Source organism: Thalassophryne amazonica, chromosome 7, assembly GCF_902500255.1.
Source record: "Thalassophryne amazonica chromosome 7, fThaAma1.1, whole genome shotgun sequence".
Lineage (NCBI taxonomy): Eukaryota > Metazoa > Chordata > Actinopteri > Batrachoidiformes > Batrachoididae > Thalassophryne > Thalassophryne amazonica.
Genome location: NC_047109.1, coordinates 60068716 through 60095258, shown reverse-complemented (window position 1 = coordinate 60095258; position 26543 = coordinate 60068716). Strand labels below are relative to the sequence as shown.

Genomic DNA, 26543 nt, shown 5'->3' with positions numbered 1-26543 from the left:
ACCACATACCCTCTGCTTGGGAAGCAACTATGCTACCTGCTTGTGCCAACATGTTGCCCTTAAATGTTAAAGTCCATTAGCCATTTCATATGAGTTGCAGAAATGCTATGAATAATTGCAAAATACATTCAATTATTACATTTGTTTCATGAAATGTAATAACAAATACATTATTGTTTGTGTTTTGGCTGCCCCTGGTTGTTCAGGGTCACCACAGCCGATCAGGTACACATCTGCATTGGGATTTGGCATTAGTTTAACATCGGATGCGCTTCCTGATGCAACTCCTGTTCTGCACAGTGAAACAAGCACAGCGCCTGGTCTTCCCATGTGACCTCCCACCAAGTATTTATCACAACCTACTCTACTGCACTTCTGAGATCTGACAGGATCAAGTGTACAGAGTAGAGGTGGGCGGATCAATCCTAATATCGATACCAACGCTGGTATTGATACTGAACGATCCTCGTGTAAAAAGATCGATACTCAAGCTTTTTTTCTCTCCCACACGCAGATTCATCAAAGTCTACTCTCTGTAAGGGCAGCGCTGCGCTGTGTCACACAACACGGAGCAGCGCACCCTTGTATTGTGGTTTGTCAGCCCTCTACCTCAGGAGATTTTGTTTTAAGTTCTGTTGAGTGATATTTTTTTAAACAAAAATGTTGATTGTAATAATAAAGTATTTTTGTTGTCACATATGGCGAAATTCTATCCTAGGTCTTTTGGATCTTTTGGATCTGTGAAGCTTAAATATGAAAAAGTATCGGTATTGGTATTGATATCGGCGATACTGGGCCTGTATTTACTTGGTATCGGATCAATACCAAAATTCCCAGTATCGCCCACCTCTAGTACAGAGCACACTGGCTCCAAAGTATAATATAACATAATATCATAAAACACAATATAATATGATATAATATGGGCACTGGATACAGGTATGGAACACCCCTATGACTGGCTGATCATTGTCACATGACAACCTCTGTTTTGTCCAATTTGTTAATTAATTAACCCTGACATAAACTCCAACACAAAGGGATTTGACATTCTTCCCCTCTGCCTGCAGAATTGATGTTTTCGGATATGTCCCCTGTACCTATAGCCACTTTGTATAATATAACATAATCTTTACAATGTTTTTTTTTATGTATTAATGCATATGTCATGTGTATAAGTTAATTATGTTATTTACTTAAGGACAAGGGGTGGAAGTAAATTAAGTTTTACTTCTTCTCACTCCTTTTTCAATATCCATTGATTATAGTTTTCTTTATATTTTATATTATTATTGTTGTTATTTATTGTGTGTCTTGATATTGAAAATAAACATTTCAATCAATAATATAATATAACTGTAATAACATAAATCAACCAAGTTCATTGAATTGTCTCAACTTAACAGGTTTAAGTGATTTGGTTTCCTTCAATTATTGAAGTTGTACCCACTTAACAGGTTTTACATTAGAGGTGGGCGATACCGGGAATTTTGGTATTGATCTGATACCAAGTTAATACAGGCCCAGTATCGCAGATATCAATACAGATACTTTTTCATATTTAAGCTTCAAAGATCCAAATGATCCAAACGACCTAGGATGGAATTTCACCAAACATTGTATGTGACAACAAAATACTTTATTATCACAATCAACATTTTTGTTAAAAAACTATCACTCAACACAACTTAAAACAAAATCTCCTGAGGTAGAGGGCTGACAATACAAGGGTGTGCTGCTCCGTGTTGTGTGACACAGCGCAGCGCTGCTCTTACAGAGAGTAGACTTTGATGAATCTGCGTGCACACCAGTCAGTGCGTGCGGGAGAGAAAAAAAAGCTTGAGTATCGATCTTTTTACATGACGATCGTTCAATATCAATACCAGCGTTGGTATCAAGATTATTGATATTAGGATCGATCCGCTCACCTCTATTTTACATTGCAAACAAAGAGTTGCTTTACTTGACATGTAAACTAGACTGAAGGTCAAACTTTTAAACACGTCAACATATCCCTCAGCAGGTCTATCACCGTTAAATTCAAATTAAACTCACAAATAAATGAGATTTAGGTAAGAGTGTTTTAGCACCTGCTCCCAATAATCAGCCCGATTAATAATTCATATGGAAATGTGTGCACGCGCTGTCTCCTCTCACTTCCTACACACTTTATTTGTTTCCTTACGGACTTTTTCCACCTTTTGAAACTGTGATGTATGTAGGTATTTAAAAAAAATGGTTTTCCTTTCGCCTCTAAATTAACGTCGTACCCCCTTCAGCAGCCATGAGGAGAAAGGGAAAGCACAGGCAGCAGGGAGGAGAGGAGGAGAGAGGGGGAGTGATGAGTCAATACAACTAATAATTTAATGGGGACAGAGAGAGAGAGAGAGAGAGAGAGAGAGAGAGAGAGAGAGAGAGAGAGAGAGGTAGAAGGAAAAAGGAGCAGAGTCCGGACGCTGATTCGAACCAACAGGACACCTCCTGCTCCTCTCCTCTCTGCTATGCAGCCACAGCCAGCCTTATTTACGCTCGACGTCGGACAGCAAACCGCACTTTTCCACTCCTCCTTTTATTTTTGAACCCGTCTGTCCGCATTTCGCCTCCGGCGGCAGCAGCAGCAGCACACGGCCGCTTGTTTTTATTTTTCTGCCGGCAGTCACATCCAGCGAAAGCCGTCGTTTTTGTTTGTTTTTGTTGTTATTTTCTTTCCTGTGACCGTTATTCCGACAGTGAAAGCCGGCGGCTCGTCTGAGGTTTCGGCGGCCGCTTATCATTCCGTGTTTATGCCGCCGATTTAAAAAGAAAAAAGCAAACAACAAAAACAAACACGAAAAGAGAAGCGGTTTGGATGTTGTGGAGCCAACTAAAGCACAAGTCGCTTCCGCGGCTAAGCGCTGAGTTTGTGCTAAATGCCGCTCCTCGGCGTTCTGGACGGAATTAGCTAGCGGGGCTCACCGATGGTCGCCGCTCACGGTCCCTCTCTCGACCCCGGCTTCTGCTCACCTCTCCCGGCTGCTCGCTCGCTCGCAGCCACGCTGACAGGAAGAAACCAGCGTCCTTCTCTAAAACTGGCTGCTGACATGAGCATGTAGAGAAACCCGGCAGCAGGAGTTGAGGTTTTTTTTTTATTTATTTATTTCTTTTTTTTACCCTGGCTAAACTTGAAGCAGAGACGACCTCCACACGCTCGTATATGCGCTACTGTGCTCCGGTGCTGCGTATCAGGTTGGTCCGGCAATTTTGTTTTTTCCACTACTACTTGTCCGGTTTGTGTGTCCATTTGAACTATTGCTTTTTTTTAAAGTGTGAGATAAAAATCCTGACCTGGATCCGGCTCTGGATCCCTGTGACCCCCTCTTTAAAGGGGGGGGGGGGGGGGGGGGTTAGGTGCCTCATTGCATGCTCTGAATGATGTGCACGCTCTTTTTGCGTGCGAGTGGGTGATTTTTGCTCATGCCACTCTTTGGCAACAACATTCCTCTTCATATTCATGGGTCGTCTTATGAGTGGTAAATGGATCAGGTTTGTTTTTAGTCATTATAAAGTGAATAAACTTTACTTAAGGATGTGTTAGATGTCAGTGAGTGGCTTTCTCTCTTCTGCGGGGTCAAAGGTTATGCACTGGTTTTGTGGACAGCCAACGCTGCTGACCGCTCATTGTTTCCTAACTTATTATTTCTTCATCTTTCCTTGCCTTGATCACCCTCACGAGTCAGCAATCACAATGTTATAAACTTTTAGTTTCCACCCACGTTCTGAACATAACCACCCATGTTGCCGACTTGCAGCCTGAGGACCTTTCGCCTCCCTTTCCATACTCTTGAGCTGTGTCATGAATGTGGTCATGTAAAGTGACTCAGAAAGTGAACGGTAGTAGTTTCCCTCTCTCTGCGTGTACGATCCTTGCTCTTTGAAGTACACTGTAATCCTTCAAGTGGAATCTTTTTGCAAATTAATGTGTTTGCACCAGAGTCTTGTTTGCCCTGGCTCACATGGGACTCTCTGGCGGGACACCCATACATAATGCATGCATTGAAAAATGGAGACATTACAGGGGCACAAAAACATCACTGTGGCCCAAGTCGTCATAACTGAGGCGAATTGACAGTTATAGCCATAATGGCTCTGTTCTCGATTACTTCAGGCACATTTTTTCCCCTATAAAAATGTCTCTTTATGTCTTTTGTGTAACAGATATTCACACAGAAGGATTTTTGTTCATTTCTTGAGTCAAATCACATTTTATCTGTTCATTCACAGACGGCTGAGTTGTCTTGAATCATCTTGTCTCCATAGGTGATAGTGAGCAGAGGTGCTGAGAATGATGGAACATCTCAGCGAGACGTGTTTGGGCAAGGAGAACTCCGAGCTGGTCAACAGCATGACGGAGGCCAAGGCACCGCCGGCCAAGCTCGCCCGCCTGGAACAGAACGGCAGCCCCCTGAGCCGCTCCAGGCTCGGCAGCACCGGGGCCAAACTAGCTGGCGTCCCCTATAAGCCAACCAGTCACCTGCTTAAGACCTGCCACAAGAGAGGTTAGTGATGGCCCAGAATGCATACACTGTTTAAATAAGGGCATGCACTTTTTGGTGAGCACGAGAAGAATAAAGTATGTGAATAGAGGGATGTTATTTAGATGCAGTTTGAATACCCCCCCCCCCTCCCGCCCACATGCCACCACCACCGCCTCCTACGTGCACTCCAAAACTCTTAAACCATTTTACAATGCTTCTTTAGTCATTGCAACATGCACACACAAAAACCCACTTATTTGCTCCGACAATAGCGAATAGAAGAGCACTGTGAGAATTATTCCTGTGTCACTGCTCCTCTCTCCAAACCGCAGCCCTCCTGCACCGACATTTGTTTATTAAGGGAAAGTTTGCGTCCTCAAAGACCCATTGCTGTTTAAAGTCAGCCTTTACGTGAAGATTATGACATAGTTTTTTAATATAACTGGTGTCATCGGATGAAAAACAAGTAAAGCTATCCAAAAATGAACCTTTTTATGGTTATGTTTTTTTCTTCTTCTTCTGCTTCTTCTTCCAGCTGCTTAGAAATGAGGTTTAGAACCTGCAGCTTTTTGAGTCGTCCTAGCAGTTGTCTGCTTGTTTGTTTGGCTGCTTTGGTTTTTCTTTGGGCAGCAGGGACTCTGGAACTCTTTGAATGTTTCTGTGTGAGTGTCCTCTGATGAGCCGTTTCTCTTATTTGCTCCTTTAATCTACGTTTCACACTCCAGCTGAGAGTGCCTAATTTTTCACCTTCATCATCTCTGCTTCTCTTGGCCACCTACGACGTCTGCTCCTCCAGGCCCCCTCATTGCTCTGTTCTTCCCCTCCTTCCACTTTCTTCCCAACATGTTTCTCTCCGTTTAGTTTTTCCCCTTGTCTTTTAAAGTTTCTTCCCGAGCAAAACGTGCCGACGGAGGCGTCCGCTACCGAGGCTTTGCCGAGGGCCCACAGTGGGCATTGTGTCCAAGCCTGAAACAATATTTACCGCAGCCCTCTCTGGGTTCCCTGGAAACAAAGCCAGTATTGATCCCCCAAATTAACCTACACAGCAGTCTTTATTGTTAGATCTTTATCTATTAAAATCAGGGGAGGAGAAAAGCAGCTCTTTCAGCACATTCCCTGGCATCTGTCGGCTTATTGATTGTTTTGCCAGGTCTGTGTGCATTGTCTGGAATGCCTGGGATTGGAAAATATTTGAATCTGAATCATTTTAATTGCCAGGGACAATAAATGTACAGAGATTTCTCTGTGCGATGACCGTGTGGATACACATTGAGAAAGTACGTCTGGTCATATAAGCAGAGCATTTTGTAGAAAATAGGTAATTATGATTAGCCCCCAATATGATTATTGCAATATAAAATACAATTATTTTCAGTAAATTCATTTGGAGGTGTATATAGTGTTGAAATAATTGCGTGCCAGACACAATGCTTATCTTGCTTAGCTGCAAAAATGATCTTCTGATTAGCATGTTTCCAGAGGGTTTTTTTTTTCAAACCAATCTGGTGCAGGAAAGTCGACTTGTAATTTTAATTTTTGTAGTTTTGCTGACATGCAGTAACATATTGCTCTTTAATAATACCCAAACATAATCATTAAATTGTAAGTGTTGGTATATTAAGGCCATTCCTCACTTTCATCGATATGCATCTCGGAAGGTCATGTTCTGAAACCTTGTCCCTACTTTGGAAAACCTTAGAGAACCCAGGAGAGAGTCCATGTAGGTAAAATCTTGGATCCTGCACAGCAACCACTCTACAGTGGACCTGTCTTGTGTGCTGGATGGCAACCACCCACACAGTCACACTCACCTCTCAAAACTAACCATCTATCTGCTACAACAAGGAGAAACGTAGGTGTCCCCTTGGTGTTCTCCACCTGCTGGGGTTCTCAACACTGAAGGACATGTTTTACTGGATCATGCACAGAGAAACACATCTCATGGCCAAAATATTGTACCTGACATTCCCTCACAATGCAAGTGATGCTCCTCTTCTAAGTGTCTCTAAGTAACCATTCGCTTGACACAAAGTCGATCATTGTGCTAGTTCAGAAGATTCTGTCGTTGTGCCATGATCTTGTTTTAGTTGTGGTGTAATTTTCAAGATTTTTGAAAATTCTTTTTTCTCTGTCATGAACTTTGACATACTTTGCTAAATCCATGCATTTTCATGAAGCCTGCAGTGTTCTTGTACATACTGTAACATCAAAAGCACCAAGGTTGTGTTAATGTTATACTATGGATGTTTGCTGTAGTTGTATTTACACATCAAAAGGTACATGTCTGGCTCGGTACGTCATCAAACTGCACAACAGTTTACTTACATAGGCAACAGGTGTCTTCACTTGCCAGTTTGTCTCAGCTATATGTCATGATCTTCTGGGATGCATATCCATGAAAGTGAGAATGGTGCAAGATGGTATCTCATATCTGACAGTGAACATTTTCACAGCTGACTAAAGATATTGTTCATAGCGTAACAGCACAAACTGTTGTATTGTAAAGCTCCTTTCACATCGGGCCAACATACAGTTGCGTAATGCGTTGTACCAACTACGCCGAGCATATGCAGCCCTCCGTGGCAATACTCTGAGGGATGCAAAGGGGTCCATGAAATGGATGCAAAAAATTAAACATGTTTCATTTTTTTTGCCAGTCAACATGTTTAATTTTTTCACGGGCTTTTGGCATAGAGCACTGGACGCAGTGCTCTGCGCAATTCTACGCAACACTCTGCTACTGTACACCACGCCTCACAATTGTATGCTACCCTACACCAGTCTGGTGAAAAATCCTTTTAGGTTTTTTCTTCAGTATATACCTGCATTGCTAGATTTTATTCATCCTGCTGAACTCTACTAAACTTTGTTGGCAGTGAAGCTTCAAAACCACAGAAGAAGAGGTGGGCCAAGCTTTCCCCTTGCGCACAACATGTGCAGCCTTTCCTGTGTACTAGATAGGCAGCACAGTGCAACTCTATGCATAACCATGATGTTATTCAGACCTTCTCCAAGGCAAATTCACATCTGTGTTACCTTAGGACCAACAAAAAGGAACTTTTCTCACAATTATGAATGTACTAGTGAGATAATGAAGCAATTTTAATTCCAAGTGTTTAGCAGGTTCTCCCCTTGGTTAGGTCCAAATAAAGTGTTAATTTACCCCTCTAGGAGATCCATATATTTGAAACAATATTAGTCTAAATATTGCATATGTGATGGCTTCAAGTATTTCCATCGCTCGTGTCATACAATCTCTGTAACTGTCTTAAAAGCGAATCGCTGTCTTAACGATGCCACCATTGTTCATTGCACCTCTTCTCTTCTTCTGCAGAAACACTTCAGATGGGGCTGACATCGTCTTAAACATTTCTAAACTTCAGTGAGCCCAAGCATCTGTTGTGCACAATTTGTCGATGTCTGCACATTGGTTGATATTATTACAATACTAATTATTAAAGTAAGCTATAGCCTAATTAACATGACAGCTGTTAGAGTTCTGAATATTCCACGACTCCAGATGAAGTTTTCATTTTGAAGTGATTAGCTGATCAGCTGTACCATGTAGTTGTACATTTACTAAGAACAATAACCACTTCACAGTGTTGTTCGGCACGTTGCTTTGCCAAAGCTGCTAGCGGTGCAAATGACACATTGCTGTTATTTTCATGCAGACACCGACTTTAAAAGGTCAAGTTCTCCCCATGCTCTCAAATGTCCTTAAATTTCAGAGTGTTATTTTAGCCACCGAAAAAAAAGAAAGAAAAGGCATAGTAGGTGATATTTACACAAGGGGTTCCACAGATTTTGAACAAGGATTGCTCATTCCTCCTAACAGCAGAGCTACTGTTGACAGAGCAGTAAACCACAGGGTGCAGTGGTGCTTTAGGATTTGAATCTTAGCTATATGGAAAGATTATTTTGGGTTTTCAGGCAGAAAGAGGTGCTGCTGCGATCTCTATACCATGCCAGCAGTGTTTATCTTGGCACCACGTTTTAGTCGTATCCACACAAAATATTTTGTACTTTCTCTCACTCTCTCTCAACCCCTCCCATTTAAAGAGAGAGAGAGAGAGAGAGAGAGAGATGAGCAGAATCATATTCTGGGATTACAAGTGTGCAAAGCTGTTCTGAAAACTTGGGAGGAAAATCTTGCAGGCTATTGTTCACCTGTGGAGAGCTGCATTCATCACATGAATGTGAGTATTTTGGCCCTCAGACAGATTAAAGGTGACAGTTTAGATGGAAATGGCCCTGTAAATGTTGAGAAATATCCTTACGGCCCAAAAGCACTCTTTAGAAAATTTCTTTCCAGAACCTACACTCGGCAACAATCCAGTCACTCTCCAATAATTTCCTGATGGTCTGCTGCGCTGTAACTTTATTATCTGCACTGTAATAATAATCTTGTCTCTCTGCTATTACAGAGTTTTGTAGGTCAAATTTTTCTGTATAGATAACTGAACCCTCCATCCTCACTGTGCTGTGTGTCTCTGTGCGATGTTTCCAGGCAACATGCTGCCTGTGTTCTGTGTGGTCGAGCACTACGAGAATCCCATGGATTTTGACAGCAAGGAGGAACACGCTGAGTTCGTCCTGGTGCGTAAGGACATGCTCTTCAACCAGCTCATTGAGATGGCTCTGCTGTCGCTCGGCTACTCCCACAGCTCAGCTGCGCAGGCTAAAGGTAACTAACAATATTCCCCGACCATAAGTATTTTCTGGCATGATTTGACACAATGCATGTTCATTTGTCGCTTGTTAATTTTATATTTAAAGCATTTTCTCACAGGCAGTAGGGCTACACAATATATCATTTGAGCATCGCCATCGCGATGTGCATGTGTGCAATACTTATATTGCCAGGACTTGTGATGTGGCACAATCGAATTTAAATGCACATTTACTCAGTTTTTGAGAACTGTCTACTCTATGCAGATTTACCATAAAGTACCATACTGTTTGTATGTCTTTGTAATTAATGTAAATAAAGTCCAAGACACATTCAGTGGCAGCTATACCATCAGAGAGCCTCATCCAAAACTACCACAAAAGACTCAAAGTTGTTGTTGATGTTAAAGGGGCAATACACAGTATTAAGAACAGGGGTATGTAAACTTTGGATCAGAGTCATTTGGGTAGTTCTCTTGTCATTTTGATTTAAAAAGAGGAAACAGTCGTTTCACAATAAATGGCTTCACCCAACCATTAACCATGAGTGAAAAAAAGTTTTTGTGTTGTCATTCATATTCTCTTAAAAATGGCCAAAAAAAGCAAAAAATTCTGTCAGGGTATGTAAACATTTGAGCACAACTGTATGCTTCAACTGCTCTCAGGTGGCAGTAATTAAACCATTACTTAAAAAGCCATCACTTGACCCAGCTATCTTAGCTAATTATAGGCCAATCTCCAACCTTCCTTTTCTCTCAAAAATTCTTGAAAGGGTAGTTGTAAAACAGCTAACTGATCATCTGCAGAGGAATGGTCTATTTGAAGAGTTTCAGTCAGGTTTTAGAATTCATCATAGTACAGAAACAGCATTAGTGAAGGTTACAAATGATCTTCTTATGGCCTCGGACAGTGGACTCATCTCTGTGCTTGTTCTGTTAGACCTCAGTGCTGCTTTTGATACTGTTGACCATAAAATTTTATTACAGAGATTAGAGCATGCCATAGGTATTAAAGGCACTGCGCTGCGGTGGTTTGAATCATATTTGTCTAATAGATTACAATTTGTTCATGTAAATGGGGAATCTTCTTCACAGACTAAAGTTAATTATGGAGTTCCACAAGGTTCTGTGCTAGGACCAATTTTATTCACTTTATATATGCTTCCCTTAGGCAGTATTATTAGACGGTATTGCTTAAATTTTCATTGTTACGCAGATGATACCCAGCTTTATCTATCCATGAAGCCAGAGGACACACACCAATTAGCTAAACTGCAGGATTGTCTTACAGACATAAAGACATGGATGACCTCTAATTTCCTGCTTTTAAACTCAGATAAAACTGAAGTTATTGTACTTGGCCCCACAAATCTTAGAAACATGGTGTCTAACCAGATCCTTACTCTGGATGGCATTACCCTGACCTCTAGTAATACTGTGAGAAATCTTGGAGTCATTTTTGATCAGGATATGTCATTCAAAGTGCATATTAAACAAATATGTAGGACTGCTTTTTTGCATTTACGCAATATCTCTAAAATCAGAAAGGTCTTGTCTCAGAGTGATGCTGAAAAACTAATTCATGCATTTATTTCCTCTAGGCTGGACTATTGTAATTCATTATTATCAGGTTGTCCTAAAAGTTCCCTAAAAAGCCTTCAGTTAATTCAAAATGCTGCAGCTAGAGTGCTGACGGGGACTAGAAGGAGAGAGCATATCTCACCCATATTGGCCTCTCTTCATTGGCTTCCTGTTAATTCTAGAATAGAATTTAAAATTCTTCTTCTTACTTATAAGGTTTTGAATAATCAGGTCCCATCTTATCTTAGGGACCTCGTAGTACCATATCACCCCAATAGAGCGCTTCGCTCTCAGACTGCAGGCTTACTTGTAGTTCCTAGGGTTTGTAAGAGTAGAATGGGAGGCAGAGCCTTCAGCTTTCAGGCTCCTCTCCTGTGGAACCAGCTCCCAATTCAGATCAGGGAGACAGACACCCTCTCTACTTTTAAGATTAGGCTTAAAACTTTCCTTTTTGCTAAAGCTTATAGTTAGGGCTGGATCAGGTGACCCTGAACCATCCCTTAGTTATGCTGCTATAGACGTAGACTGCTGGGGGGTTCCCATGATGCACTGTTTCTTTCTCTTTTTGCTCTGTATGCACCACTCTGCATTTAATCATTAGTGATCGATCTCTGCTCCCCTCCACAGCATGTCTTTTTCCTGGTTCTCTCCCTCAGCCCCAACCAGTCCCAGCAGAAGACTGCCCCTCCCTGAGCCTGGTTCTGCTGGAGGTTTCTTCCTGTTAAAAGGGAGTTTTTCCTTCCCACTGTAGCCAAGTGCTTGCTCACAGGGGGTCGTTTTGACCGTTGGGGTTTTACATAATTATTGTATGGCCTTGCCTTACAATATAAAGCGCCTTGGGGCAACTGTTTGTTGTGATTTGGCGCTATATAAAAAAAAATTGATTGATTGATTGAAGGCAGCATATCTGCTGCTTTTTACTACAGTAGTCGGTTCATTTGGTGACTACCCATGAGGTTACAGTTTTCTGGTCATAGGTGATTTTGGTGTGACCACAGGCACTGGCAGGTTCAGTTATGAAGACTCTCTCAGTTCTCATGGATCTGGTGAAAATGGCTCACTGATCTTTGACTTTCCAAAAATGTCTGGGACCTTGAATTGCTGGATTCTGGTTTCTCTGTCCAGAGTGTCACTGTTTACATGATATTCGGATAGAACTCAGTCATATACAGTGTATCTGTATGTTTTGAAAATGTTACATTTTTATGAGTCCCTTATCAAGGCAATTACATTAATTTTCCCATTCATTTTGGTATTCACACTCCATCCAGTAGATGGCAGCGTTCATGGCAGTGTGAATACCAATTGTCACACATTCACTAAGTGCTGAATCACTTTACAAATGAAAAAAAATGACATTTACAAATACATATTTATTTGTAAAAACCAACACACATCTTACAGTAACTTGTGTGTTGGTTTTTACATATACGAGGTCTGTCAATAAATGCTTGAACCCTCGTGCGCATGCGTGAGTTTTTCCACGCCTGTCGGTTACATCATTCGTCTGTGAGCACGCCTTGGGAAGGAGTGGTCCCACCCCCTCGTCGTCTTTTCATTGTCTGGAAATGGTGGAATGAAAAGGACTTTTTTTCCATCAGAATTTTTTCAGAAGCTGTTAGAGACTGGCACCTGGAAACCATTCAAAAAATTTATGTGGCTTTCAGTGAAAATTTTATGGGCTTCACAGAGAATAAGGACTGTTACTACAGCTTTAAGGACTGCTTTAAGGACGGTCGGCGTGCTATGCTCCGAGCTGCGAAGACGAGGCACAAACCACCGGATCATTTCTAAACGGATGGCTTTGTGGATACGAGACCGTCGTATGCTCTTTCTCTGGTTTTCACAAGAGCTCTGGACATCAGTCATTTTCTGGCAGATTTCACTTTTAACAAGAGATTTTGTCATGGAAAGCCGCGCGGAGGCTTTGCGCGTCACGACCGATTCGCTGATGAAGCGAGACAAAGGAACACCTCCATTTCGTAGTGCCAGGGGACAAGTTGGGACATGCCTATCTTGGCTTTCAGTGCTTGCCAGTTGAGTGAGTATAAGAGAAATTGTGGAGAGCTGGACATGTCCCAACTTGTCCTCTAACACTCCGAAACGGTTTGTGCCTCGTCGTCGCAGCTCAGAGCGCGGCGCGCTGACCGTCCTTAAAGGGGTCCTTAAAGCTGTAGTAACAGTCCTTATTCTCTGTGAAGCCCGTAAAATTTTCACCGAAAGCCAGATAAATTTTTCGAATGGTTTCCAGGTGCCAGTCTCTAACAGCTTTTGAAAAATTCTGATGGAAAAAAAAGTCCTTTTCATACCGCCATTTCCAGACAATGAAAATCCGACGAGGGGGCGGGACCACTCCTTCCCAAGGCATGCTCACAGACGAATGACGTAACCAACAGGCGTGGAAAAACTCACGCATGCGCACGAGGGTTCAAGCATGTCTGACGTAAAAACATATGAATGAAATCCATATAGTTTTTGAAAAAATAAAAAGGACCGTTACTTTATTGACAGACCTCGTGTATATATATATATATATATATATATATATATATATATATATATATATATATATATATATATATATATATATAACTGACCAAAATGACAGAAAACTAATTTTCCCATAATGCCTTTTGGCATGTGTGTCTGTAAATGCTAAAACCTTCAAAATTTGTGCATTACTTTAAAACACATAGCTGATATTTTCACTTTGTAAAAATGACAGACGTGACGTTAATTTTGATAACTTGTCCGTAATTAGTTTGTTTAATATCTTTACCATAAGTGCTGTGCATGTCTCCTGTGACATGTCTGCAAGACTGTACGGCTGTGAAAATAAGTGATCTTTTTTCTTCTCTTCCTTTCTCTTTGGTAGTCAGGTCTCCTCTGCTGGCAGAGGATTGAGCTCCAGCTCTCATAGCTGTCTGTCTGCTACAAAACATGCAACAGGCAGGACATAAAATGTATAATTTCAGGTATTACAAATGTTTTTAACTGTTAAGCTTTATTTACTATGCCCACAAAAACATATTAGCAGTCTAAATTATATTATATATATATATATATATATATATTATATCTAAATCTTATTGGAACTAAATTTACCGTAAGTTAATTGGTCCACTAACAAAAAAGTTAGCTTCCCTAATTAGCGTATAGCGGATTAGTGGAACTGTGCCCACGACTACAGTTGACCCTACCTGCCTGCCTACTGAAAATTCCAGTGGCCAATTGTGTTTTCAAAAGAGTAATGTCTAAGGTGATTTGTGCCAAATTTGGTGCTTCTATCACCATTTGCAGGATTCCTCTGTAAATATTCTATTATCTGCTGCACCAACAAAATAGAGCGGCTTGATTGAACATGTACAAATTGTAAATAACACAATAGGGTCTTAATAATTAATGTAAATAACAAGAACATGTATAATATATATATATATATATATATATATATATATATATATATGTGTGTATATATACTTGCACTGGGATACCAATTAAATAATTGAAAATTAGAAGAACCCAATGCTCATACGGTCGAGGGTATATTTCAGCATTGCGTTATATTTCACACGCACACTCGTGATTAGTTAAAAAGAATCGACACTGACTCAAAGATTTGGCCATAGTTTTGAGTTCTAAGTTTTGAGTGGGCTGTGATGATGCTGAGAGTGTACAAGGAGGTGTTTGTTAGAGGAATCTGTGATTATGTGACGCACCATCTGTGGTCCAGTGACCCTCGACCTGCTTACAGTGGAATTAAAGTACTTTGTTCCTCCAGACCTGCACCTCGTCCCACGGCAATTATGGCAGAGAACAGTTCAGCCCTGACAGATGCCTCTGCTGTACTGTCACATTGGGCCATTTACTTTGAGCAGTTGTATAAGAGTCATCCTCCTGTTGGAATGTTAGTCATTTCTGGTGCCAGGGGTCTTAGGGCTGATTCTCCAGTCAATTATGAACCACTAAATCTTTGTGAAACAACTGCACTCAAAAAATGGCTCTTTGGATGAACTCAATTCATTTATGTGCAGGATTTTCATCTAATAAATATATGTAGCCCCAACTCAGATAAAACGCATCCATGCAAGATCATGTAATTTAATTTAGTTGGGTCTACATATATTTATTAAGTGGAATCCAACCCAATGAGACAGTTTTTTTTTTTTGAGTATATCACTCAAATAAATGACTCATTGGATGAACTCAATTCAATTATGGGGAGGATTTTCATCTAATAAATATATGTAGTCCTAACTAAATTAAATTATCTTGCATGGATGCACGTTATTTGAGTTGGTGCTACATATATTTATTAGATGGAAATCTTGCTTATAATTAAATTGAGTTCATCCAGTGCATCAGTTTTTTTTGAGTGTGAGGTCGGGGAAAGCTCTGGGGATTTGTGGCATTGGAGCTGAGCTCCTCCAGCCGAGTGCAGATGTCCTTCTGCTGGCATTGCAAACAATTTTTGTTTCAATCTGGGAGACAACTATCATCCCCACAGATTGGAAGAAAGATCTTGTTGTCCCAGTCTGGGAAGAAAAGGGTGAACTATCATCCCCACAGATTGGAAGAAAGATCTTGTTGTCCCAGTCTGGGAAGAAAAGGGTGATCGTATGGATTATAACAACTGTATGGTATCACACTTCCCACTGTGCCAGGGAAGGTGCTTGTAAGGATAATTCTTAATAGGATTCAGTTTCAACTACTTGCTGCTCAGCAACTGGAACAGTCTGGCGTCACACCCAAGAAGTCCATTACTGAATGCATTTTAGCCCTGTGAGTACTCAAAATGCAAGCATGAATATTGCAGCGCTTCTTTGCAACCTATGTTGATTTTTGCAAAGCGTTTGATTCAGTTGATTGGAGTGGTCTCTGGGACAGCCTGAGAATTTGTGTCCCCAAGAAGCTACTGTACATCATAGCCATCTTAAACACAGATACTGTGTTCACTGAGTGCTGTGTGGAATGGAGACAGAGACTCTTGAGTTTTTCCCAGTAAAAACTGGTGCTTGTCAAAGGTGGCTTTTCACTCCCATACTGTTCAATGCTTGTGTGTACTGGGTGCTGGGTAGGGTTGTAGAAACCAGTGACTTAGGTGCTTTTGTTGGTGAGGAAAGGTTTACTGACCTTGTTTTCATGGATGATGCTGTGATCTTTGCTGAATCAATGGATACTCTGATTGCAGCACTTGAGAAGATGATTGAGGAATCAGAGTGTTTGGGGTTGAGATTGTCCTGGTTCGAGACTAAGATTCAGTCATTTAATGACTTCCTGGACTCAGCCATTACAATTGTATCTTTATGTGATAAAAGAGTTGAACTTGTTGAGACATTCACTTATCTCAGCAGTGATATCCATGTCTCTGGGTCCTCGGCCTTTGAGATCGAGAGGCACCTGGGAAGAGCTTATGGAGTCATGAGGTCACTGGACAGAGGTGTTTGGTGATGCAGTTATTTTGCAGGGAAATGATGGACCAAGTTCTTAGGGTCTTGGTGATGCCTGTCTTGCTTTATGGTTGTACAACTAAGACCTGGACGCTAACCAGTGACCTAAGGCGACGACTGGATGTCTTGGTTCTAGGCGTGTTTAAAGGATCCTTTGGTACTGCTGGAATGACTTTGAATTGAACAAACGGTTATGAAGACAGTCTAAGATGACGAGTGTCATTTGCATTGTGAGGGAGCCTCAGCTGTGACATTTTGGCCATGTCACCCATGTCTCTGTGCACTATCCAGCATGCAGGGTGTTAAGGACACCAGTAGCTGGAGAAGGCCAAGGGGATGCCCATGTTTCCCCTGGCTGCAGCAGATACATGGTTATTTTTAAGATCTGGAAATTGACCTATTGTCTTTCTGGGTGGTCGCCATCCAGGACCCAAGGTGGTTCGTTGGTGTTGTGGATGCAGAAAAGCGCAACACCAATGCATGCTCCCACATCTGACATGACTTGACTTTGAGTTCTGCACGATTCTATGGTATGTTAGTGCACTGGGCTACCAATCCCTTTTTTTAATGATCTGAAAATCATGTCCTTAATAGGCAGAAATCCTGTCACCCGCAGCATCAACTGAAAGCCCTAGTCTGTAACTTGTATGTACAGCTAGTATGAAGAGTCTATGCCACCACAGTGTGTCTAGAATGGGGGTGTGTGTTTATTGTACTGTGCATGTGTTCTTTTTTAAAAATAAACCTGAGAACTTCTGTGGCTCAGATGCAAATATCAACTTTTTGCTGATGTATTCTTCTTTTTTCTGTGTGTTTCTTCGTGTGTCTGTCTGCCTGTGTGTGCACATATTCATCACCTTATTTTTTTTTTTTTTTGCCATGTTTGTGTGCTTCTGTGTCTGTTTGTGCCCATTTTGCATCATCCAGGTATGATTCAGGTGGGGAAGTGGAATCCTGTCCCACTGTCATATGTGACAGATGCACCAGATGCCACAGTGGCTGACATGCTGCAGGACGTCTACCATGTTGTCACGCTTAAGATCCAGCTGCACAGGTTAGAAGAACACACATAAATGTTTGTACACAGTCGCATTTCCTGATGTGAGGCACATACAAAAATCTATTTAAGCATAAAAATTCAAAAAGAAAAAATAATATAGCACCTTCAACTGCACCACAGACTAAAACAGTTAAATGTGGTCTATTAAACATTAGGTCTCTCTCTTCTAAGTCCCTGTTGGTAAATGATATAATAATTGATCAACGTATTGATTTATTCTGCCTAACAGAAACCTGGTTACAGCAGGATGAATATGTTAGTTTAAATGAGTCAACACCCCCGAGTCACACTAACTGTCAGAATGCTCGTAGCACGGGCCGTGGCGGAGGATTAGCAGCAATCTTCCATTCCAGCTTATTAATTAATCAAAAACCTAGACAGAGCTTTAATTCATTTGAAAGCTTGTCTCTTAGTCTTGTCCATCCAAATTGGAAGTCCCAAAAACCAGTTTTATTTGTTATTATCTATCGTCCACCTGGTCGTTACTGTGAGTTTCTCTGTGAATTTTCAGACCTTTTGTCTGACTTAGTGCTTAGCTCAGATAAGATAATTATAGTGGGCGATTTTAATATCCACACAGATGCTGAGAATGACAGCCTCAACACTGCATTTAATCTATTATTAGACTCTATCGGCTTTGCTCAAAAAGTAAATGAGTCCACCCACCACTTTAATCATATCTTAGATCTTGTTCTGACTTATGGTATGGAAATAGAAGACTTAACAGTATTCCCTGAAAACTCCCTTCTGTCTGATCATTTTTTAATAACATTTACATTTACCCTGATGGACTACCCTGCAGTGGGGAATAAGTTTCATTACACTAGAGGTCTTTCAGAAAGCGCTGTAACTAGGTTTAAGGATATGATTCCTTCGTTATGTTCTCTAATGTCATATACCAACACAGAGCAGAGTAGCTACCTAAACTCTGTAAGGGAGTTAGAGTATCTCGTCAATAGTTTTACATCCTCTTTGAAGACAACTTTGGATGCTGTAGCTCCTCTGAAAAAGAGAGCTTTAAATCAGAAGTGTCTGACTCCGTGGTATAACTCACAAACTCGTAGCTTAAAGCAGATAACCCGTAAGTTGGAGAGGAAATGGCGTCTCACTAATTTAGAAGATCTTCACTTAGCCTGGAAAAAGAGTTTGTTGCTCTATAAAAAAGCCCTCCGTAAAGCTAGGACATCTTTCTACTCATCACTAATTGAAGAAAATAAGAATAACCTCAGGTTTCTTTTCAGCACTGTAGCTAAGCTGACAAAGAGTCAGAGCTCTATTGAGCTGAGTATTCCATTAACTTTAACTAGTAATGACTTCATGACTTTCTTTGCTAACAAAATTTTGACTATTAGAGAAAAAATTACTCATAACCATCCCAAAGATGTATCGTTATCTTTGGCTGCTTTCAGTGATGCCGGTATTTGGTTAGACTCTTTCTCTCCGGTTGTTCTGTCTGAGTTATTTTCATTGGTTGCTTCGTCCAAACCATCGGCATGTTTATTGGACCCCATTCCTGCCAGGCTGCTCAAGGAAGTCCTACCATTATTTAATGCTTCAATCTTAAATATGATCAATCTATCTTTGTTAGTTGGTTATGTACCACAGGCCTTTAAGGTGGCAGTAATTAAACCATTACTTAAAAAGCCATCACTTGACCCAGCTATCTTAGCTAATTATAGGCCAATTTCCAACCTTCCTTTTCTCTCAAAGATTCTTGAGAGGGTAGTTGTAAAACAGCTAACTGATCATCTGCAGAGGAATGGTCTATTTGAAGAGTTTCAGTCAGGTTTTAGAATTCATCATAGTACAGAAACAGCATTAGTGAAGGTTACAAATGATCTTCTTATGGCTTCGGACAGTGGACTTATCTCTGTGCTTGTTCTGTTGGACCTCAGTGCTGCTTTTGATACTGTTGACCATAAAATTTTATTACAGAGATTAGAGCATGTCATAGGTATAAAGGCACTGCGCTGCGGTGGTTTGAATCATATTTGTCTAATAGATTACAGTTTGTTCATGTAAATGGGGAATCTTCTTCACAGACTAAAGTTAATTATGGAGTTCCACAAGGTTCTGTGCTAGGACCAATTTTATTCACTTTATACATGCTTCCCTTAGGCAGTATTATTAGACGGTATTGCTTAAATTTTCATTGTTACGCAGATGATACCCAGCTTTATCTATCCATGAAGCCAGAGGATACACACCAATTAGCTAAACTGCAGGATTGTCTTACAGACATAAGACATGGATGACCTCTAATTTCCTGCTTTTAAACTCAGATAAAACTGAAGTTATTGTACTTGGCCCCACAAATCTTAGAAGCATGGTGTCTAACCAGATCGTTACTCTGGATGGCATTTCCCTGATCTCTAGTAATACTGTGAGAAATCTTGGAGTCATTTTTGATCAGGATATGTCATTCAAAGCGCATATTAAACAAATATGTAGGACTGCCTTTTTGCATTTACGCAATATCTCTAAAATCAGAAAGGTCTTGTCTCAGAGTGATGCTGAAAAACTAATTCATGCATTTATTTCCTCTAGGCTGGACTATTGTAATTCATTATTATCAGGTTGTCCTAAAAGTTCCCTAAAAAGCCTTCAGTTGGTTCAGAATGCTGCAGCTAGAGTACTGACGGGGACTAGCAGGAGAGAGCATATCTCACCCGTGTTGGCCTCGCTTCATTGGCTTCCTGTTAATTCTAGAATAGAATTTAAAATTCTTCTTCTTACTTATAAGGTTTTGAATAATCAGGTCCCATCTTATCTTAGGGACCTCATAGTACCATATTACCCCATTAGAGCGCTTCGCTCTCAGACTGCGGGCTTACTTGTAGTTCCTAGGGTTTGTAAGAGTAGAATGGGAGGCAGAGCCTTCAGCTTTCAGGCTCCTCTCCTGTGGAACCAGCTCCCAATTCAGATCAGGGAGACAGATACCCTCTCTACTTTTAAGATTAGGCTTAAAACTTTCCTTTTCGCTAAGGCTTATAGTTAGGGCTGGATCGGGTGACCCTGGACCATCCCTTGGTTATGCTGCTTTAGACGTAGATTGTGGGGGGGTTCCCATGATGCACTGTTTCTTTCTCTTTTTGCTCCGTATGCATCACTCTGCATTTAATCATTAGTGATCGATCTCTGCCCCCCTTCACGGCATGTCTTTTTCCTGGTTTTTTCCCTCAGCCCCAACCAGTCTCAGCAGAAGATTGTCCCTCCCTGAGCCTGGTTCTGCTGGAGGTTTCTTCCTGTTAAAAGGGAGTTTTTCCTTCCCACTGTTGCCAAGTGCTTGCTCATAGGGGGTCGTTTTGACCGTTGGGGTTTTTTATAATCATTGTATGGCCTTGCCTTACAATATGGAGCGCCTTGGGGCAACTGTTTGTTGTGATTTGGCGCTATATAAGAAAAAAGTTGATTGATTGATTGATTGATACTCAACTGGACATCTATCCCAGTCTGAAAATATGGACAAATACGGGTCTAAAGCACATTGTAAAACTTAAAGCACACCAACACCCACACACATTAAAATATCTCATTTATTTAATACATTTAGAGATATAGCTATATTTCATTCTGAATTCTTTTCATTCAGTAAGTAAGTAACCAATGTTTTTACACTTTGAAATATTTATGATAGACCAAGAAATACTGATCAAACCTGTTCATTAAACATAAAGACTTGCTGATAGGGATGTTAACAATTCAACTATGTAACTCAGAACTTAATTTTTATGTAAAAGATGCTCTTCTTTTTCATTAAATATTTTGGAATTGGATTACATCTGTTATCATTCCTGATGGATAAATTTACTGTGCCTATAGTGTTATTTGTTTTGCTTTTTAAAATCCTTTGAATGTCATGCCAGACCACCTTCAATATTTTGTCAGCATTAAGGTTGATTGATTTTGCGTAAATTACAGCATCTCATAAAACATCACTCTGTACAGATTTAAAGTAATTGTAGGCAGCGTCATTATTTATTGCACATCCCATCCATGAAATCTTACTTATTCATATAAAACAGCAAAATGGACTGCATTTATATAGCGCTTTTCCATCTGCATCAGACGCTCAAAGTGCTTTACAGTTATGCCTCACATTCACCCTGATGTCAGGGTGTTGCCATACAAGGAGCTCACTACACACCGGGAGCAATAGGGGATTAAAGACCTTGCCCAAGGGCCCTTAGTGATTTTCCAGTCAGGCGGGGATTTGAACCAAGGATCGTCTGGTCTCAAGCCCAACACCTTAACCACTAGACCATCACCTCCCCCAGCAACTTTTGTAATTGGCTTTGTTGTGTTAATGGTCGCCTCCTCTGCCAGTGGCAGTGACAGGGGTTCACAAATGTGGATGTGCTTTTAGATTAATATTTTGGAAGAAAATGGTGAGTTATCATGATGGATGAAATATGAATCAGTGGAAAGGAGTGATTGCAGCTGTATCAGATATAGTTTTAAGTCTGTATCGCCCATCTCTGCTTTCAACTCTCACTCTGATGGCACACACTGTCTACCCAGAGGCAGGTGTGAATTCCCTGAAAGGTTTCTCATACAGTGTTCATCTTTGATCAAATATGAACAGTGAATTTAGACTGCTGCTTATTGTTAATTTTTATTGATGTTGTTCATGTTTGAGATGATGTAAGCAAATTGTCTCAAATTCTGTATGTCATATTAATGCAGCCCGCCTCTCTGTGCACACCTGATCCAGTCAGATTCCAGAAATTAAAGCAGAGAGGGTCCTGATTAGTATTTTGGTGAGCAACAGCTTACGAACACCAGGAGCTCCATATTTCTCCATGTCAGGAAGGGCAACCGGCATAAAACTTGGGGGAAATCCTAATATTGATCTCTGCTGGCTAACAAATGTCCTGACTCACAACAACATGAACTATTGTAAAAAAGAAACATCAATAGTTTGTAGTCTCTTGAGAAAAAAAAACTGGGTAGAACTAACATGTTACAATACAGTCAGTCATTTATTAGTCCAGTTAAAGCTCATACGCACTGGAGCCTATCCCAGAGGCCATTGGCCAAGAAACAGGTACACCCCGGACAAGAAGCCAGTCTATTGCAGGGCCAACATACGTAAGGACAGACGGATTCAGTCACACTCCCATTCACACCTATAGTCAATTTTAGAATTTCCATTTCAAGAAACTCCAGGTGGCAGGAAGCCGGAGCACCTGGAAGAAACCCAAGTCTCATTTGACTTTTTTGCTGTCGTAATACGGTGCATCCAGAAAGTATTCACAGCGCTTCACTTTTTCCCCATTTTGTTATGTTACAGCCTTATTCCCAAATGGATTAAATTCATTTTTTCCCTCAAAATTCTGCTCACAACACCCCATAATGACAACATGAAAAAAGTAAATTATTTTTCAAATGTATTAAAAATAAAAAAGAGAGAAATCACATGTACAATAAGTATTCACTCCCTTTGCTCAGTACATTGTTGATGCACCTTTGGCAGCAATTACAGCCTCAAGTCTTTTTTCATATGATGCCACAAGCTTAGTGGACCTAGCTTTGTGCAATTTGCCTATTCCTCCAAGCAGCACCTCTCAAGTTCTATCATAGTCTGTTGGCCAACATGGCTATACATGCACCCCCCCCCCCCCGACAATTATGGGGTACCTCTATTTGTTTCCTAAAAAGAAGTAATATTTTCAAATACTTCAACATTTCAACATGGTTTTACACTAAGAATATTTTAGGCATTGCTATTGTGCTATTGCATCTGAACTACAGCAATATTTGCATAAACTGTAACCTTATATACCTCAGTGAAGAACTTTGGTGTTTTTGCCTTACCCTTAATTGGTCAAGGGTCTGTCTGTTTGTTGTATGAAAACAGGTAGTGCATACTAAAATTTTCAGTGTTAACATTCAATTCCATAAATGACACTATAACACTTCAGAAAATATAGGTTCATAGAGTTATTGGGGGTGTGTGTGTGTGTGCACGTATCACGTATACCCATGTTTGTCTGCGGACTGTCAGGTTGGATGGGGAGCGTTGGTGCACAGCCATTTTCAGATCTCTCCATAGATTTTAAATTGGATTCAGGTCTGGGCTCTGGCTGGGCCACTTATGGACATTCACAGAGTTGTCCTGAAGCCACTCCTTTGATATCTTGGGTGTGTGCTTAGGGTCGTTATCCTGCTAAAAGATGAGGTGTCCCCCAGTCTGAGCTCAAGAGTGCTCTGGAGCAGGTTTTCTTCCAGGATGTCTGTATACATTGCTGTATTCATCTTTCCGTCAATCCTGATTAGTCTCTCAGTTCCTGCCCCAGAAAACATCCCCACAGCATGATGCTGCCACCACCATGCTTCACTGTAGAGACGGTACCTGGTTTCTTCCAAACATGTTGCCTGGCATTCACACCAGAGAGTTCAATCTTTGCCTTATCAGACCAGAGAATTTTGTTTCTCATGTCCTTCAGGTGCTTTTTGGCAAACTCCAGGCGGGTTGCTGTATGCCTTTTACTAAAGAGTGGGTTCCGTGAAGCTACCATGCAAGCCTGATTGGTGGATTGCTGCAGAGATGGTTGTCCTTCTGGAAGGTTCTCCTCTCTGCATAGCTTAAAATGCAAGGCTATAAATCTCAGGAATGGCTTGCTCAGTCTGTTAGCTCATATAGCTCATTTAGCTATTTTGAAAACAAGCATATTGAAATGAACATTCTACTGTAAATTCCTAATATGATCCTGGCTTATAAAACAATCCAGCAAATGAAAATGCAAAGTTGTAGTGGCTTTAAATTTGAAATAGTGATGTTATCTGATATGCAGGTAACTGGGTTAGGGTTAAAGTAACAGTTATAGGATCAAGGATTACTTTTTTGGCCATTTTACTAAGATATGAATGTGGTGGGCAGTCGGAGTCTGCATGACTAAAAATTACTTTGCAGCAGATGAATGCGAGGTTGTTCACCTGAAATAGCTCCCAAAATAAACCTGGCTGCACTGGCAATTCTAGGTGAAGTATATTTCTTCTGAACCTACATGCCATATATTAAGCACAAACCAAAATCCTCGCTCTTTTGTTTTACACTGCACACTGCTAGTCGGTGTCTGCACTCCCTCACCATATTGTATGGTAATACTACTCTGTTAGGTGTGAGGCATTATATTTATACACAGAGCAATGGTGTGCAAGCTTTCAGAGACATGCATGTACACGCCTGTGTGCACGCACACAGACACAAACACACAAATGCACGCACACAAACAGCCGAGTGGCGCCGGTGTTAAGGCTTGTGCCAGCTGCACGCTAACCCAGTGTTCTGCAACCCTCTGGAGAGCTGTTCGTGCTTCTTTTTTTCTACTTCACTCTGCCTCTTCCTCTCTCTTCCTTCTCCTTCTGTCCACCCCCCTCCAACCCAAACCACAACCACCCACCTTCACTGCTGAATCACACATGTACCGACCAAAGTGCACATGTCCACCAGCCAGATGACAGAAGGTTGTATTTATTTCCGCCATGCCAGCCATGAACACATGGATAGCTGTCTTTCTTTACTGCCTCTCTCTCTCTCTCTCTCTCTCTCTCTCTCTCTCTCTCTCTCTCTCTCTCTCTCTCTCTCTCTTCCTCCTCCTTTTCACATCCTTCTCCCCAGAGGCTTTCTATCTGCTGGAGCAGTTTAAGGTGTTCCGCAAAAATCCACTATTTGTGTGTGCGTGCATTCTCTTCCAAGCAGATGTTAGCCTCGGCCATTGCACGCATCCTTTAAAAAAAAAAAATTCTGCTTTTGTACGTTATCAACCTGCTTGTTTCCAAGAGAATGGTAGGCACATGCATGTGTACACACATACAGATACATCAGTAAACTGTCTAATGCATGGTGACCTTTTACACTCATCACCCCTCCCACAATCTGTCTTGTCTCTTCTGAGTTTTAATTAAAAAATAAATAAATAAAAAATTCTGACACATGCGATGAGATCAGTCAGATGCTTCAGTCTGGCACAAGTCATGTAAATTGTTTATCCCAAATAAAACATGCACTCTTATATGAAATCAGTTGAGTCTGTCTCACGCTGTACTCCAGTGACTCTTTGCGTGTGTTCGGTTCTCAAACCTGAGGGAGTCCTGAGGGTAAGTCGTGTGTAACTGTGTCGCTGCAGCTCTCCACTGTAGTGCACAGAGAAGCCATTCCGTTTGAAATATAAATCCATTTTGGTTTTGCTGCATATTGTTGTCATTGTTGTTATTGGTTTGTGTTTGCTGCAGAAATCTAGCTCGAAACACCTTAAATTGTTTCGCCGAGCACAACGAGCCAGGAAGGTAGAAGTAACACGAAATAATAGTCGCCACATGCAGCTGATGTATAATTCATGCATCAATCCAGCAGATGTGTTGTATAAAGTAATTAACTAATCAGAACAATCAGGAGAGAGAGGGAAAGAGAGGGAGAATATGAAAGAGGGAGAGGGAACGATGCAGGGCGAGGGAGAGAGAAATCTCCAGATGCATCTGCTTGATGCGCCAAATGAAATCTGTCTGTCTTGGAGGGGCGCTTGCAGCAAGAAAAACGAGCAGGGGCCCGTATATGTTCAGCTCTCTTTGCTCTCTCTATCTTTACCTCTCTCTCTCGCTCTCATCTGAATTTTGTCTCATGCTCCCCCTCCACCCCACCCACCCCCTCTTTACCCTCTCCCTCCCCGTCTGTCCTTTTCCCTCTACCCTCGTTGTACCACTCCAACCCACTCCCCTCGTGTGTCTCCTGTTTCTCCACAGTTGTCCTAAGCTGGAGGACCTGCCGCCCGAGCAATGGAGCCACTCTACAGTAAGAAACGCCCTCAAGGAGTTACTCAAAGACATGAATCAGAGCTCTCTGGCTAAAGAATGTCCCTTATCACAGGTGCTGAAGCCCAGTCTGCTTATTTAAAAAAACAAAAAGAACAAAAAACAAAAAAGCAACGAAAAGTCCAACCCCACTCCTCTCAAGCACAATGCACAACAAAACAAACACCCCCAATCTCCATCATCTCCGTGTGCTGTCCTTTACTTATCAAATACCCTGAGTTTGATCAAGTAGGAAAGAGAATCCGCATAGACAATCAAAAATCAATGGTCATTGTCTTACATTTGGCACGTGATTTTGTTTTCTGTCACCTCGAACCCCCACAGATTTGTAAGCTGCAGCCACGGTGTTGAGTGAACCATTATCATGAGATAAACTCTGGCAAAACCCCAGAATTATTATTATTTTTTTCCCCCCTGTTTAGTTCATTCTTGTCGTGCCATTGCATCAGACTGG

The 26543-nt window shown here is 41.2% G+C and overlaps 1 protein-coding gene and 1 long non-coding RNA gene across 4 annotated transcripts in view; one reads left to right on the top strand and one right to left on the bottom strand.

Moving 5' to 3' along the window:
- The window catches only part of LOC117514011, a 35564-nt gene extending 32509 nt beyond the window's left edge, over window positions 1-3055 (bottom strand). The window contains exon 1 of the long non-coding RNA XR_004561770.1: window positions 2956-3055. This is a non-coding gene — a long non-coding RNA (uncharacterized LOC117514011). The remainder of the gene's footprint in view (window positions 1-2955) is intronic.
- Window positions 1-26543, top strand: part of LOC117514010 (DNA-binding protein SATB1) — a 122603-nt gene that overhangs the window by 12001 nt on the left and 84059 nt on the right. The window contains exons 1-5 of one of the 3 annotated variants that reach the window (XM_034174294.1): window positions 2282-3225; window positions 4297-4535; window positions 9025-9201; window positions 17143-17269; window positions 26021-26069. In XM_034174294.1, the coding sequence (XP_034030185.1) occupies window positions 4322-4535; window positions 9025-9201; window positions 17143-17269; window positions 26021-26069 (567 nt within the window). In that variant the 5' untranslated portion in view covers window positions 2282-3225; window positions 4297-4321. Of the gene's footprint in view, window positions 1-2281; window positions 3226-4296; window positions 4536-9024; window positions 9202-17142; window positions 17270-26020; window positions 26145-26543 lie in introns of those variants that run through there. The other 2 variants (XM_034174292.1, XM_034174293.1) reach the window with 2 other exon arrangements.